A 17,446-nucleotide genomic window follows, 5' to 3' on the forward strand; every position below is an offset into this window, starting at 1 on the left:
GGGTAGAAATTTGAAAGTGACCCTAAAGTCGAGGATAACTAAAAACAGTTTTTTTCAGTCTTGGCTGAAACTGAATCTGCAGCTGAAATTTGCTATTCAGTTTTGGCTTCGGAACTGGACCTACACCCAAACCTTAGCAGCCTCCACTCCCTCTTCCCTTTGCCTCCCCCAAGGGTAGCCTCCACGCCCTCCCCTAACTGCACTCCACTCAAATTCTGCCCCAGAACACACAGAGACTCATATTGTGTAAAAGCACACACCATCTTGCCTCTGTTCCCTTAATTCCATAAACTTGTGCGTTCATTTTAAAGCTTAAGACTAAATTCTACATATATGATGCCAAAAAAGCACTTAGTGCTATTCTATAAATGGTGCTTAAAGTTAAGCACCGTTTATAGAATAACGCTGGGAACCATGACTACATTTAGGCATGACCATTTACACCAATGAAACCTTGGTGTAAATCCCTGCACCTAAATTAGGTGCCAATCCCCTTTATTCTATAATAACATGAAAAACCTATAGGAACGCCCCTGATCTGCCCATTACCCCCCCATGGTCGCATCCCCTTTTTGTACCAAAGTGTAAAATTTATGCGGGGTTCCTATGCCTAAATTTATGCATGTAAATTTTAATTCAATCCAATTAGCACCAATTACTGCTTGTTAAGAAGCCAATTATTGGCGTTTATTGGCTCATTATTCAATTAAATTGTGCACACACCCAAATTTGCACACGCAATTCTTAGCGACTTTTATAGAATTTGGAGGTTAGTATGCAAGTTGTGTGCACAATTTATAGAATACTGGCAGTTTGCACGTAACTTAATAATTCCATTCCATTCCCAGATTTATATCCTGCAAATTTCCAACAGGAATCATAGCGGGTTACTATAAGAATTCAATCACAGTTTAAAATTTTCATAGATCAAAGTGTTTATCAAACAAGAAGATTTTCAAGGCCTGTCTAAATTGGAAATAATCTTCTATACTTTGGAGATGAATTGGAATCGAGTTCCATAGCTTAACTGAAAAGCAACTAAAAGAGCTGTCATAGAAATATTTATGTTTCAATACTTTTTATTAGTAACAATGCCAACATACAACATCCATGTTTTAGAACAGCTGAATAAAACAAAATCTGCTTCCATAACAACAGGTCACACTTTTCTTTATAGTCCCCCCCCCCCGAACCCTTACCTCCCCCCCACTTTCGCTGCATGTTCTCAAAGCCTCAACAATAAATGTCATCCCCTACCCAACCCCAAAACCCACACCTTAATGCCTTACCCACGCCCACTTCCCGCCCCTTCCCCTCCCCTACTAGACCTAGGAGTAATAGTAGGCTCTATCATGTTCATAAGTTCAATATTTGACCTTTTGCTGCAGGAGCGAGAGACTCCCAAAATGGAGACCATCTGTTCTTAAATTATTGTAATCCCATTTGAGGAAGATTGTGGGCTATTATCCGTTTCATGCATAGAAGAGACACCATCTGGAGGTGCCATTTCTGGATTGACGGAGACTGCTTCATATGCCATTCAAGAAGTATAGTATTTTTTGCCATCACAACTGCTCTCTGCACAAATTCTTTGCATCCCTTCTGGGTTGGCGAGCCCAGACTTGGTCTTCCAAATAGTAATAGTGGGTCATAACACCAGCTTGTTGACCATTGTCTAGAAACCTGCTGGAGAAGATTTTTCCAAAATGAGACTATCTTCAGGCAACACCAAAACATATGGGCTAACGTTGCCCCTTCCTTTTTACACTTCATGCACGCCCCATCTGGGGACAATCCCATGCAAGTCCTAATGAAAAGACCACTTGGAGGATTTGTATAATGACAAAATATGTTCTTTAAATACCACCGCTGACACTACAGAAGCCAGTTCTTGACTCAATTTGGATGCATATCCTGCAAAGTCTAACTCTGTCATCGTATCAGGAATATGACGATGGTGATATGTCATTGGCACTCTTTGTTGCGCTCCCAATGAGATGGCTGAGGCCAATTCCTCTCTCACATCGTCCGTTAGATCTTCCCATGGTAAACTCAATATATAGTGTCTCAATTGACAGTAGTAAAAATAGTCTGTTGGCAATACTGAGTATTGCTCCCGTAAATCCTGAAAGGACTTAATTCGCCCCTCTTCTGTTAAAGCCCATGTCTCCTCCTTCTATCAAACACTTTGTAGAGTGACCCAGGCTCGAACTCTGGATTGTCACATATTGACAAATATGGTGTGACTTTGGGTGAAAAAACATGAGCCTTACGTATCCATCTCCACACCGCTGTAGCAGTTGATAGAATCAAGGTTCTCTGTAGAACCACCGGGATGTTATTTTTACAACCATGCAAGTAGCAACTGAAATTGGTCTGTTCTAATAACTTCAACTCAATGTTAGTGGTGGAGAAATCAGTTGTCTTACGGAACAAGTCATTAAGGTGCCTCAAACCACACACAACTGTTAAGTATCTCAGACTCAGTAGTCCCAGGCCTCCATATTCCTTTGGTATCTGAAGAATCGATAACAGCAGCCTCAGCCTCCTTCCTCTCCAAAGAAAGTTTTGCAGCATTTTATTCAGTTGGCGTTCATCGTGTTGAGCAAGGTATATGGGCAAAGTTTGAAAAACATACAATCAGCGAGGCACAATCATCATGTTATAAAGTGCTATTCTCCCCAGCAGCGAGAGCGGGTATGCCTGCCACATTCCTTAACTTGGCAGCCGTGTCCTGTAACAACTTCTTCATATTTAATACATACAATTGTGATAAATCCTGTGGAATCTGCACTCCCAAGTATTTTATTTTTCCCTCAGCCTTTGCCAACACCCTTTTCTCTGGCCCCTGTCTTCATCCGGAAGTACTGATAATATTTGTGATTTTTGTATGTTTACCTTAAATCCTGATAGCAAACTGTATTGAGCCACCCTATCTAATAATATCGCCAGTGAAGCAGATGGATTGGTCGTCACCACCAGCAAATCATCCACAAACGCTAGTGTTTTCACAATCTCTCCACCCGACACCCCCTGTCCCATTTCAATGTACATAACAATGGTTCTATTGACAACAAAAACAGTAATGGGGATAGAGGGCACCCTTGCCGAGTACCACGTCTGATATCTATCTGCCCCATCCGTATGCCATTAATTAACAATGAGGCTTTGGGATCTGTATATAGTGCCTGAATCGTCTGTACATACCAACCGGTGAGTCCCAGGAACTGCAGCACCCCAAACAAGTAATCTCAACTCACCCTGTCAAAAGCCTTTTCGGCATCTAAACCTATAAGCACTGCAGAAATGCTATTCTTTTGGCTCTGAGCCATTGCCAGTAACAAACGACGCACGTTAACCACTGATTGGCACCCTTTGACAAATCCCACTTGCTCAGGTTCTATTATTCTCAGTGGAGGAGGGTAGTTAGTGGGGTCCCGCAGGGGTCTGTGCTGGGTCCGTTGCTTTTTAATGTATTTATAAATGACCTAGAGATGGGAATAACTAGTGAGGTAATTAAATTCGCCGATGACACAAAATTATTCAGGGTCGTCAAGTCGCAGGAGGAATGTGAACGATTACAGGAGGACCTTGCGAGACTGGGAGATTGGGCGTGCAAGTGGCAGATGAAGTTCAATGTTGACAAGTGCAAAGTGATGCATGTGGGTAAGAGGAACCCGAATTATAGCTACGTCTTGCAAGGTTCCGCGTTAGGAGTTACGGATCAAGAAAGGGATCTGGGTGTCGTCGTCGATGATACGCTGAAACCTTCTGCTCAGTGTGCTGCTGCGGCTAGGAAAGCGAATAGAATGTTGGGTGTTATTAGGAAGGGTATGGAGTCCAGGTGTGCGGATGTTATAATGCCGTTGTATCGCTCCATGGTGCGACCGCACCTGGAGTATTGTGTTCAGTACTGGTCTCCGTATCTCAAAAAAGATATAGTAGAATTGGAAAAGGTACAGCGAAGGGCGACGAAAATGATAGTGGGGATGGGACGACTTTCCTATGAAGAGAGGCTGAGAAGGCTAGGGCTTTTTAGCTTGGAGAAGAGACGGCTGAGGGGAGATATGATAGAAGTGTATAAAATAATGAGTGGAATGGATCGGGTGGATGTGAAGCGACTGTTCACGCTATCCAAAAATACTAGGACTAGAGGGCATGAGTTGAAGCTACAGTGTGGTAAATTTAAAACGAATCGGAGAAAATTTTTCTTCACCCAACGTGTAATTAGACTCTGGAATTCGTTGCCGGAGAACGTGGTACGGGCGGTTAGCTTGACGGAGTTTAAAAAGGGGTTAGATAGATTCCTAAAGGACAAGTCCATAGACCGCTATTAAATGGACTTGGAAAAATTCCGCATTTTTAGGTATAACTTGTCTGGAATGTTTTTACGTTTGGGGAGCGTGCCAGGTGCCCTTGACCTGGATTGGCCACTGTCGGTGACAGGATGCTGGGCTAGATGGACCTTTGGTCTTTCCCAGTATGGCACTACTTATGTACTTATGTAATTGGGGTAAACACTTCGCCAACCGGTTTGCCAGTATCTTGGCTAGAATCTTAACATCTAGGTTCAATAAGGAAATCGGGCGGTATGAATCCGCCCGGTCTTCTGGCCGGCCTGGCTTCTGGAGTAAGGTTATAAAGCGCCCTATTGCCATGTGGGGGGAACTCTCCATCCTCAACCACCTCTAAGAATGCATGTAGCAATTTCAAGCCTTTGGGAGTAGTAACTTATAAAATTCGCCCGTAAACCCATCAGGGCTAGGAGCCGAGTGTCTAGGTAATGCTTTAATCGTTTCTTGTACTTATTTCCCTGTTATTGGGGCGTTCAAAGCTTGTACCTCTTGGGGGCTCAAACATGGTAACCCTGCTGACGTTAAACAGTCCTCTAATTCTACCATCCCTATCCTGTTGTATGATTCATATATCTAACTAAAATGATCTTTGAAGATCTGCGCCACTTTTTCACTACTATTAAGTATGGTACCTCCACTGTCTTTTATTGCTGAGATTACTCTATTCCGCCCCCCCCCCCCCCCCCCCAATGATTTTACCACATGGGCTAGCATTATACCTGTTCTGTTTCCAAACCTTTGGAATCTATACTTGTGATATATAAGCCCTTTAGTAGCTCTTTCTTGCAATAAGGAATATAGTATTATCTGAGCTACCTGCAATTGTTCACACGCCGTTCTGTTGGGTGTTAATGTATCTGCGCTTGGCCCTCCTGACTTGTGCTTCCAAATTAAAAATGGCTGCTGTTACTTTATTTTTGCGACCTTGTACAAATGCTATCACCTCCCCTCTTAACACCGCCTTAGCTGTTGACCAAAATAAAGTGGGTTGGTTTTCATGTTCTTTGTAAAATTGTGCAGAGGGAGCAGGGAACCAGTGGAGCCGACACCCCCCCCCCCCAGCGGCGTGCACCCGGGACGGACCGCCCCCACCACGCCACTGTAAGGGAGCTTCTTGAAGCTTTTTCCTCCTTTGTATAATCTACTCCCCCCCTCTTTTTGGGTTTGCTTACTACTAATTGAGTTCTCCCTCTATATTTGAATATTAGTGCAGGGCCATTAATACAAAATATAGAAAATTGGCAATTTTGTGGCTGTGGTAAAAATGGCCTTAGCAGAGGGATGTGATAAGGCCACTTTTTGCAACAGCTTAGTAAAACAATCCCTTAGTGAATCACACCCATAATCTCTCTTTACCTTTATTTACCAGTGCTAGCTGAAGAATCACAAGAATAAAATAGTTTCTTTCATCCTCCCTATGTAGCTTTTTATTACTACAGTGGGTGTGTACACAGTAAAATTATTTTTTCTTCTGAAATATTTTCTCACAAATACAAACACAGCATTATTCATTTGCTTTGTGCCTTAGCTTCAACCAAGAGTTGCAATGAGACTATGTTACGTTCCTCACCTGTAGGGCGACCCGCACGGCCGGTTCACCTCCGAGCACTTTCTCGGTAACGGTGGCCGGCCATATTGGCTGGCGGCATCGGCCATGCTCGGGCCGTTCTCAATGGCCAGCCATGCGGATGGCGGTAGGCGTCATGACAGGGCCGGTCGCGATGGCTGGCCATTCTGAAGCGGCCGGGGGGGACCGGTCAGGTTGGCTATCAGCATCTGTCAGGCGCGCTTCAATATCATAGCCGGCCATTTTGGTTCGGTCCTGGAGGCCGGCCACGCAGACTGTCGGCGTTCCGGAGGTGGGGCTTCCTTCCAGCGTGGGTCTTTCGCCTCACCTGATTGTGCGGGATTGGCCATCTCTCACTGCTGCTCCACCCCTCTCCAACAGCCAACCTACCCAGGATCATTGTCTCCAGCTGACTGGAGTTACTGCCGATGAGGGGACTATTTAAGAGCCACAGTCTCCTTCATTCTTTGCTTCGGTTTGGTGCTTGTGATTGAGCGTTCTGCTGTCTACTTTGCTGTTTGCCCTGACTATTGGACCCGACCTGACTATTCTCTGTTCTGCTGCCTGCCCTGACTCTTGGATTGGACCTGACTATTCTCTGTTCTGCCGCCTGCCCTGGCTCTTGGATTGGACCTGATTATTCTCTGTTCTGCTGCCTGCCCTGACTCTTGGATTGGACCTGACTATTCTCTGTTCTGCTGCCTGCCCTGACTCTTGGATTGGACCTGACTATTCTCTGTTCTGCTGCCTGCCCTGACTCTTGGATTGGACCTGACTATTCTCTGTTCTGCTGCCTGCCCTGACCCTTGGATTGGACCTGACTAATTCTCAGCTTTGCTGCCTGCCACGGCCGGCGGCTGTGCGACCCCGCTTGTATCCAGAAGTCCTGGTGGCCACCTGCACCTGGGGGCTCAGCTCCTGGGGAACGGTGGTCGCTCCCCAGGTGAAGTTAGGGTTTGTCCGGCTGCCTGACCGAGTACGGCACTCCTTTTCAGTCCACCGTGCTCTGTCAAGACACAAGGGCTCACTACCGCAGTACTGCAGTCATCATAACAGTAAGCCGAAGCCATGAGCTCGCTGGACAAGACTGAGCTGTCCGACTTGGCTCAAGTTTTACAGCAGCAACAGGCTCTGCTGAATCGACTGTCCAGTGTTCTCCAGGAAGTCTGCTCCCAGATGCCTGCTCTTCAGCAGCAGCATTCCGCCAGGACTCCAGGCCCTAGGGCTGAGTCTCCTGCCCTGCGTCTGCAGCTCCCGGAACCACCCCGTTTTGACTGGACCCCCTCAGGATGTCGGAGGTTCTTGAACCAGTGTCAAATGTTATTTGAACTACAACCTGGATCATTTCCATCTGACCGGGTAAAAATCACTTACATCATCTCATTGCTCTCAGGCCCTGCCCTGGTCTGGGCATCTCCGTTGTGGGAACAACGAGACCCGGTACTCTCAGATTTGGGGGAATTCTTGCTGCAGTTCCGAGTGGTGTTCGATGTTCCTAGTCGCCCCTCATCAGCCGCAAGCGAACTGCTATGTATCCAGCAGGGAGCCGGGACTGTCGGAGCCTATGCTGTTCGGTTCCGAACTCTCACTGATGAACTCCGCTGGAACCAGGAGGCCCTAACGGCCATTTTCTGGCAGGAGCTGAACAGTAAAATCAAAGATGATCTAGCGGGACGCGCTCATTACCATCTGCATCCGGATTGACGTCCGTTTCCAGGAGAGGGCCGCCCAACGACCCGACCAGAGATCCACGTTCCGACCTGCCCGTACTGGGGCCCCTAAAGCTTCCGGAGAGGCTTTTGGTAGGACGAAGGAGGAACCCATGGTAGTGGGACGGCACCGACTCTCTGAGGCGGAGAGAGCTCACTGCCGGAGGAATAACTTATGCATGTATTGCGGACAACCTGGACATTTTGCTGGAACCTGTCCAAACAAGTCGGGAAATGCCCTGGCCCGGGCCCCGTGAAGGGAGTGGCTCTGGGTCGGTTGTCTTCCCATCCTGATAACCTGCTGTCTGTTCCAGTTCTTCTGCAGGGCTCATACCTTGGCCCTGGTGGACTCAGGGGCTGGGGGAACTTTATCGATGCCGGTCTCCTGTCCCGGTTAGGAGGGCCATCTGTGCCTTGTCAACCAGCCCTCCGGGTTACCTCCATTCAAGGGGACACGCTTCCCTGATCTATTACATGAATCACCTCATCCCTACATATGCAGGTGGGGGGCCCTGCATCAAGATGTGATCCAGTTCCTGGTGCTCTCCCGAGCCATCCACCCGGTAATCTTGGGACTACCCTGGCTTCGTCTTCACGCCCTCTCCATTGATTGGTCAACAGGGGAGATTGGTCAATGGAGTCCTCGCTGTTTTCTGGAATGCCTGCCACACATCCGACCACCCATAAAGGCTTGCACCGCACTTCCCAGGATCCCACAGGCTACGCCGGTTAGCCTACCAGAGGAATATCAGGAGTTCCAGGATGTATTCAGTGCGCAGGAGGCGGACATCCTTCCGCCTCACTGCTCTTTTGATTGACCCATAGACTTACTCCCAGGGACTAATCCACCTAGGGGACGGTTGTACACCCTTTCCAGGGAGGAATCTCGGGTCATGCGCACATATGTCCAGTAAAACTTAGCCAATAGTTTCATACCGGAAATTTCCACCTCCACCTATCCCTTATACCCACGCCCCCTAGCTCCAACTGTACAAAAATAGGTGTATGATCAGAGAGCACTAAAGGCCCTATTTCCACCTTCAATACTGTATGAAACAGATCTGTGGTTACAAAAATGTAGTCAATTCTGGACCTCGTTGTGTGGGCCCTAGTAAAATCCCGCTCTTGAGGGTGTAGAATCCTCCAAGAATCTACCAGATCCAAGCTCCTCAGCAGATCCAAGCTCCTCAGCAGAACTCCCAAGCCCTCCTGAGATCTGGGCCTAGATCTCTGCGCCCCAGCCGTGGTATCCCAACTCTGGTCCAGTATTGTGTTAAAATCCCCCAGGAGTATCTTGGGCCCTGAAATCATAGACAACTTAACAATCAAACTTTAAAAAAAACCCTCTGTGATACATTAGGTGCATATACAGAAGCTATTGTAAGGGGTGTCTGGTGCAGTCGTCCTTCCACAATCACAAATCTCCCACTCTCATCTTGTTTATCTTGTTGGGCAGACTGGATGGACCGTGCAGGTCTTTTTCTGCCGTCATCTACTATGTTACTATGTGTAACCCGGTGATGCATAAAAGGAACCGTCTTACTTATTAGAAGGGCCACCCCCGCTTTGCTTTTAGGTGCTGATGCAAAGAAACATTGGCACACCCAGGAGCACTTCAATTTTTGATGTTCTACATCATTAAGTTTGGTCTCCTGGATACCCACAAAGTCAGCTTAATGTGCACCTAAGTATTGTAAAATTTTGGCTCTCTTTATTGGTGAGTTTACTCCCGACACATTCCATGAAACACAAGTTAACCCCTTAAATGTCCCCATCTATGAAAAGGAAAATTCTCAGACCTACATAGTCCCATACACCCATCTGCCATCCCCCCTGTGAGGCCCAGCCTTCCCCACAGTGAACGTTAAACAGCATCCACTCTACACAACCCACATTCCTCATATACAGTCTTCTCACCACCCACCCCTGCACATCCTTCATCTGTTCCCGCCCTCCCTCCCCCCACTCCTCCCTCCCCATCTGCAACCCCCACCCTCCCCACCCCCTTCTACCTCTCCCCCACTCTCAAAGGCCATAATTGTGATGCATCCCTCCCCCTCCCCCTCTTATTTCCCCTCATTCAACCCGTTCCTTCTGCAATGCTACCCCCTTACTAAACTCTTATCCCCAGATTCCCATCTAGAGCAGCAACCCCTAATGCTGTATATTCATATATATCTCATCCCTCAAAACACAGTCTCAGTCTATTCAACACAGCATAACATCATGTCCAACCCTTCAAAGACTAAAAAAAACAAAACAGAATGCCTAGTCACTTAGTTGAGGAACCACTGCTGTATCTGCTTCTTCACCGCCTCACTGGTCTCAAAAACATGAGTCTTCCCATCTCTCACCACACGAAGCCTCGCCGGAAACTGCAAGGTAAAACGCAGCTGTTTCTCCACCAACTTCTTGCAGACTTCTGAATACCCTTTCCTCAATTGCGCCACTGCTACTGAATAATCTTGGAATAACAATATTTTTGAATTATGAAATGTCAACGTTTGCAGTGACCTATATTTACGCAGTACTTGCTCTTTCTGTGCAAAGTTCAGAAATCGTGCTATCACCACTCTTGGCCTCCCTCCTGCCAGCGCCCCACTCGATGCACACGTTCAATCTGTATGGGGCCCGACCCAGACTCAGTAAGCTCCGCAAACCATTTCTCCAGAGTCTGCTTAAGATCCTTTTAATTTGACAACTCTGGCAGCCCCACCAGCCGTAGATTGTTCCTCCAAGATCTCTATTTTCAAGATCGTCTAACTTGGTATTGCAGCTTGCCACCTCTTTCATGAGGCTTGCCAGCTCTTCCAGCACCTCGTGCAGGCCATCCTCCGCGGCTCCAACTCTCGTTTCCAGCTCCATTACTCTGGTATTAAAATCCGCAATAGCCTGTGCCAGAACCTGGACACTTGCGTGAATCCCATCCAAGCGCTCGCCCAGCGCCGTTATCATTGCCGCCGAGAGCTTTGCAATCATCTCCTCCGAGATCACTGGAGCTTCTCCTGCTTCCTCTGCCATTTTGTTTTCCAGCGCCGCTCCCATGCGGTTTTTAGCGCTTTCCTTTTTAGCCCCTTTAGCAGCTATATCCGCTCCCCCTTTCCAAATATATTTGTCCATAAAGGTGGGAACTCGTGGTCCATTCTCGAAAGAGGGATAAATCCAAATTATTTTTGCTCAGAGTCTCTATTATAGGAGAGAAGGTCTGGGAGCCTGAGGAACACACAGCCTCTTAGCTCAAGCACATCACGTGACCCCCCAAAAATAATGTTTATACAAAAAACATACCTAAAACATTACACAGCGTATAAAAATGGGGCAGTATTTCTCTATGGTCAGCAAATATATTTTTTTCAAAAAATTTAAGCATCATCCAAAGGTGACTCAAGTTAGTGACTCAAGTGTAGACCAACACCTGCCACTTTCAGAAGTTACAATCATTTACCTCATTAAAAACAAAATCTTTAATCAAGTGAAAAAAAAAAAGCTAACCAACTGATATTTAAAAGGGTTCTTAGAAAAATCCTAGGCTTTATTGTTCAAGTTCTTCAAACACAGTATTAGTTTTGACTTAAATCAGTCCCTCCTCCAGCATGTATAATTCAGCTTATTATTAACAGTCCTTATTTCCAGCACAGTTCAGTCCTATTTTCCACATGACAGTTGCTGACTCTGCTTACCAACACAACCTAACCCACAGCACTATCTTTTTTTTTGCAATTTATAAGTTTTTATTAAACAAAACATTATAACCACAGTATTAATTTTGTCCCTCCAACTGAAGACATCCAATAAAGCCAAGTGGCTTCCAACATTACACAACATTTACAAAGCATTTTCTCCCCCCCCCCTTCCCGTATCCCTATATCTCTCCCCCCCCCACCCCTACCTTCCCCCTGCCCTCTGCCCCCCCTCGTCCCCTACTCCCCCCTTTCCCTCCACCCCCGTTTCCCCCCATCTCGATTTGTTAAGGTCCCGTCCTCTCCCTGATCCTTATTCAACATATCTTCTAACTTTGTCCACTCCGGTGCATCAGCCTTGTAGCTCCCCTTACGTCTGTCAGTCAATTTTTCAAGTTCTATTATTGTCCTTAATTTTACCTTCCAATTATGAATCTTGGGTCCCGTGCTTTGTTTCCACTGACCCGCAATTGTAGTTTTTACTGCAGCCAGGCCTATTCGTTTAATTCTCTGTTGCCACTTCTGTCCTCTCTTATTTCCCCATCCCAACAAACACCATTTAGATTCACAAGGGAAAAACACCTCCAGGGCCTCCGTTATTTGTGCAGTGATCTTTCCCCAATAAGCTTGTACTTTCTTACACTCCCACCAAATATGGTAGAAGGTTCCCGTCTCTCCGCCACATCTCCAGTATGTATCTGGGGCTTTCGCAAACATTTTCTTAACCCTATCTGGTGTATAATACCAGCGGCTTAATACTTTATATGCATTTTCTTTGATTAATACACACACCGAGGCTTTTTAAACCTCCATGCATACCCTCTTCCATTCTGCCTCACTCAGTTCCTCTTGCATGTCATTTTCCCAGGCCTCCATATACGGGAATTTTACAAACCCCTTACCTCTTATGTGACTATATATTCTGGATATTCCCTTACCCCATCTGTCAATCTCACCCCACACATTCTCAAACTTCTCACATTCAATTGGCTGCCCTTTTGCCCACTTCTCTGAGATAATAAAGTGTTTAACTTGTACACATGCATATTTGTCAGTTTCTACCAATCCATACATTTCTTGCAGTTCCCCAAATGTTTTAATTCTCCCCTCCTCCATGAAGTCCCTAAACCTAATGAGGCCTTGTTGAAACCATACTTGAAAAACCCCACTTTCCCGTCCCACTACAAACCCGGGTTCCTGAGTGATCCAGGCGCATGATGATTTGCCTCTCGTTCCCCTCATTTTATGTTTTAATGCTCACCATGTCAACAAGTGGGACACATAGGGGTTCAGCCCACAGCACTATCTTTTATCAGCAGACAGTTTCTGGGTTACTTGTTTCCACCAGCCTTCTCTCCACTGGCTCACTTTAGCCTCCCCCAACATCCACAGTCTTGGCAATACAGAGGCCACAAAAGCTTTTACCTTTTCCCCACGAGTCTGAGCCAAACCAGCCACCTCCATACACTCTCCCTCCTCTTCCTCCCCCACTTCCTCTTTATTGCATTCCATCTCTTCCTCCTCCCTAATTTCCCTCAGCTGTTCCTCATCCCCTGGCTCAGAACTCATCTCCCAATCATTCACTTCCCCCTCCCCCTCCTGTGTCCAAATGACCCTGCATTGGCTTCTGGGGAGTGTAGTTTTCCCCCTGAACTAGAGATTTCACCGCTGGTTTGGCCAACAGAGGGCGAACTGCTCGCTTATCAGGTTGGAATGAGGAAGGATGCTGATTATTAAAGGAACAGCCACCCCCCTTTCTTCGTGCCAGTACTATAGAGTGCTCACAATGTGTAAGCTCTTTCTGTCTCCTAAACAGGAGATAGTATGTGCTCCCCTATTAATCTTATTTCAGGTAATGTGCGCTAATGCAAACATTAACTCACAGACTGAAAAAAAAATTATTGGAAACAAGCCCTACATCCTGAGCATGCTAGATGTGGGCTTAGCATGTGGCAAAATCCTGTGTTAGCACACAATAAGCCTATTTCCTAGCGCCCTTCAGCAAGGGAAAACAAGCTACTGTAAAACGTGCTAAAGCATTTTGTGGTATTTTACCTGTTTTCTTGTGCTAAGGCACAGGTTAATTATTTTTTAAAAATATATTTTTAGAGGGGACATGTCATGGGCAGAGAGTGGGTGTTCCCATGTTATCTAGCTAGCACGTTAGGATTACTGCATGCTAACTTGATAATGCAGAGGTAATGCGGGGACAGTTTGCACTTGCTATGTGCTAATTCGAACATTAGTACATCACCTGAAAAAAAAAAAAAAAGCCCAATTTGTAAATCCCATGTCTATGTACTGATGGCTTAGGCAAAATTATCCTCCACACGGCTACATTTCTAAATTAAATATAAAATGCTCACCTTGAATTCTTTCTGGACTGGCTGAGAAAACCAATTCAACTTTCACAAAACTGAGGAAACGGTCATCTGAAATTACAACAAGACACTTCATTTAACTTTATTTCCCAGGAAACAGTAGCCAGATTCTTACAAAGAATGAATACAATTTAAGCTCACTCTTTCTTCCATTTTGATTCTATCAACTCTATTTGCAAATTAAAGTGTTTCATTTTCACTGATAAAGACACACATCAAGAACTTTAAATCACAGCTTGGTTTGTAGCCCAGTTCTAAACGTTAATCAAATACATTCCTGGAAGTGTTTTAGAAACCTTAGTTTTCCAAGATAAGACAAAATAAACTACTTAACCTTCCACTGCCCCAGGCATAAGATAAGTATCTGTATATAATACAGTAGGGAGCTCAAGAAGATCAAAAGGGCTCACACAAATAGGGTGATAGTGCAGAGACGGAATGGGTAAGGAAGGCGAGGTAAAGCAAGGGAAACCAAAAATGGGCAAGGAATGGGTGAGCGAAAAGAGGGGAGAGATGACGTAAATTGGAATGGGTAAGAATTGGGTCAGGTGAATGAAAAGAACCAATCAAGGAGAGGGATAGTGGGCAAATCAGAAGTATTAGGACAGGGTTTAAAAATAGGGCAAGGAATGCCAATGCCAGAATTTTCAGGTGGTGGAGGCAACAAGAATAGCTGGAACAGGCTGAGGCCTGTCGCAGCACAGCGGACTGGAGGGAGGTAATCAAAGGACACAAGGATGGAGAGGGGGCCACTGACTACCATGTAAACTCAAAGATGACCTCTAGAGTGGAAGCACTTGCTGTCAGAACAATACGAGAGTGGCCACCCATATTATATGGAGGGGGGGCCTGATTGCTCAGTCACAACTGGAGTGATTAGCAGAAGTCACCAAGAACCCCCATTCCAACTTGGACACTCGGGAGGGTGTGTAGGTTGCAAGCAATGAAGGAACAAGGTGAGCTACCACAGTAGCCCAGGCAAAGAGAGGTGCAAAGGAAGGTAACCTGCTTTAATGGTGAAACCTGTATGAAGCAGGTTCATAGTTATTGAACACATGGTAGTCATGATCTCAAAGTGGAAATGGCGCCTCATATTGCCAACAGGATATGTTTTAACATAAGGGTTACCTCCCATTGCCAGTCAGTTACAATTGTTAGAAATTAAAGAGTTGTAGACATTTATGCTTAGTTGAGTTGATGTTAGAATAATCACATTGTAACTGTGCTGCAGCCATTGTTAATAAATTTACATCTTTTTGGAAGAACCAGGTGTTGGTGTCTTTTCCTAGTTTACAGGGTGCAGAAAAGATGGAGAGGGGGGAAGGGAAAGGGACGGGAATGCAAAGGGGGAAGAGGGGGTGAGGCTGCAAGGCAAGGTCAGGAGCCTGATCATAACATACTGTATTTGTGTAAATCAATTTGATTATAACCACAGAAAGACGGTATATCAAATCCTATCCCCTTTCCTTTTTTCTTTCCCCAAGTCTAAAAGTGATAACTAATGTTGCTGAGCTTGATAAGTTGGGAACGGAAAAGTATAAGACTTGAACCATGAACATTCAGGGACACATAAAATACCTTTGTTGGCACTGTCCAAGTCCTCTTTGCTAAACACCAGACTGTGGCCATGCACAGCACCTGTGTGAAACTGGAGGCGAAAAACATCATCCCGGGTTGCCGATCTGTACTTTTTGTTGTAACACTTCAGCTGCAGGTGAAAACAGAAGAAACATTTTACCAAGTAAATGTATTATGATCTGAGCTGTTCTACTACTTATAAAGAGCTAACAATCATGGTATTTCTCTCAACACAGATAGGATAACTGTTTTAACCAAGTACGTAAGAATTTAAGTGTTGCCATACTTAGACAACCCGAAGGTCCATCAAGCCCAGTATCCTGTTTCCAACAGTGGACAATCTAGGTCACAAGTAAACCCAGCACCTAGGAGAGCAAGGTTAGGTCTGACTAATATCTGGACTACACTAATTACTCATTTTTAAAAATCTCTTCTAAAAAAGAATCTTGCCATTTGGACAGCAACCGCTTTCTTTACTACTTTAGAAAGAAAAGTTTAACACTGCATGATAACTTTGCAAGTCCCTTCTAAGCAAACTTTTTTTTCAATAGAGGCTTCACTACTGCTTCTTTCAAAGAAGAAATGACGGTAACCTCCCTAAGGAAGGTATTAAACTCTTCTCATATGCAGTGGCATACCAAGGGGGGGGGGGGGGGGGGGGGGGCTGTCCGCCCCGGGTGCACGCCGCTGGGGGGTGCCGCGGCGCGCGCCTGGCTCCGAGTTCGCTATCTTCGCTCGTTCGCTGCAGCTCCCTCTGCCCCCGAACAGGTTACTTACTGTTCCAGGGCAGAGGGAGCTGCAGTGAACGAGCGAAGTTAGCGAACTTTTCGGAGCAGACAGGCGCGCGCCGCGGCCCCCCCCCAGCGGCGTGGACCCGAGGGGGGGGGCGCATCGGCGATCCGCCCCGGGTGCCATCCAGGCTAGGAACGCCACTGCTCATATGCATCATAAATACACGCAGAGGCAATATATAATTACAATAGATACCGGCAGATAAGAATGGTTTGGTCCACCAAATCTGCAAGGTTGTCCCTACCTATTTTATTCTTGTTCTGGATATCACCCTCCTTTACTTTTATCATCACCCTCTGATGTAAATTCTGCCCAAGCACAGTCCAAGCAGGGATCACCAACCCCCACAGAATTGGAACAGAGGTAGAGCATGACAACAATCTACTCAAGTTTAATACAGTTGCCGGTGCCGGTGAGAAGCAAAAGCAACTGGGGATCACTGCTGCCTCAACCCCAATAGACCCAAAGGTTTTGGGGAGATAGGCCCAGGGGGGCCTATAGGGGGAGGGGCATTTGGTGATTGGGGGTTCTGGGATGGGGAAATGGATTGGTGGGGTTGTGGTGGGGACATCAGTAGTTTGGCTGATCCCTTGAAGCAGCAGACCGACGCTCCCGGGCAATGTGAAGAACGCTGCTGGTGAGGTTGATTACAAGCAGTGATGTTAATATATCATAGAGTGACCAATCTGCAGTAGTGAGCTACCTAAGGTTAATCACTCCTGTGGAATATTATTGGTGTGGTAAAAGCCTGATTTTTACTACACTTTAATAAATACCCCCTAAATTACTCAATCAACTGGAAGTCAGAGAAGCACTTAAACACATCATCTCCTGCTGCCATACCCAAGTCTCGTGATAAATCTTGTCATATGCTGCTCTCCTAAAATCTTCAGGCTTGAGGAGAAATGTAGGGAGTCCCTGCACTATTTATTCTTATGTAGTAATTCAGAACACAGATACATAAAAAATAATAGCAGAAGTAAACCACATGGCCAATTGTGCCAGTCCATCCACACCAATTCATAAACATTACTATTCCTTTTTTTGCCCTCAAGACATCCTCTGTGCCTCTCCGCTGCTTTCTTGAATTACGATATACTCTCCTTGTCTCCACCACCTCTACTGGGAGACCGCTGCACCAATCCACCACCCTTTTCTTAGATCACTCCTAAGCCTATCCACCTATGACCCCTCATTTTAAAGATTCCTTTTAACTGAGAGATGCATGCCTCTTTTGGAATTACAACTTCGAGTTCAGGTCCGGCTTAACCAATGGACCAGGTGAGGCTCTGGCCCAGGGTGCCGGTGATTAAGAGCGCCAAAATACCCATTTTCTGACCTCACCTGGCCTAAAGGTTAAGCCTTTAGGGTGTTGTCTACAGAC

General features: G+C 45.9%; 1 protein-coding gene across 2 annotated transcripts in view; it reads right to left on the bottom strand.

Annotated features, from left to right (window-relative positions):
• Positions 1-17,446, bottom strand: part of TNS3 (tensin 3) — a 1,051,445-nt gene that overhangs the window by 519,211 nt on the left and 514,788 nt on the right. For both annotated transcript variants that reach the window (XM_030209265.1, XM_030209274.1), the window contains 2 exons: positions 15,271-15,400; positions 13,678-13,743 (listed from right to left, as the gene is read on the bottom strand). In XM_030209265.1, coding sequence (XP_030065125.1) covers positions 13,678-13,743; positions 15,271-15,400 — 196 coding nt within the window. The remainder of the gene's footprint in view (positions 1-13,677; positions 13,744-15,270; positions 15,401-17,446) is intronic.

Source organism: Microcaecilia unicolor, chromosome 1, assembly GCF_901765095.1.
Source record: "Microcaecilia unicolor chromosome 1, aMicUni1.1, whole genome shotgun sequence".
Taxonomy (NCBI): Eukaryota; Metazoa; Chordata; class Amphibia; order Gymnophiona; family Siphonopidae; genus Microcaecilia; species Microcaecilia unicolor.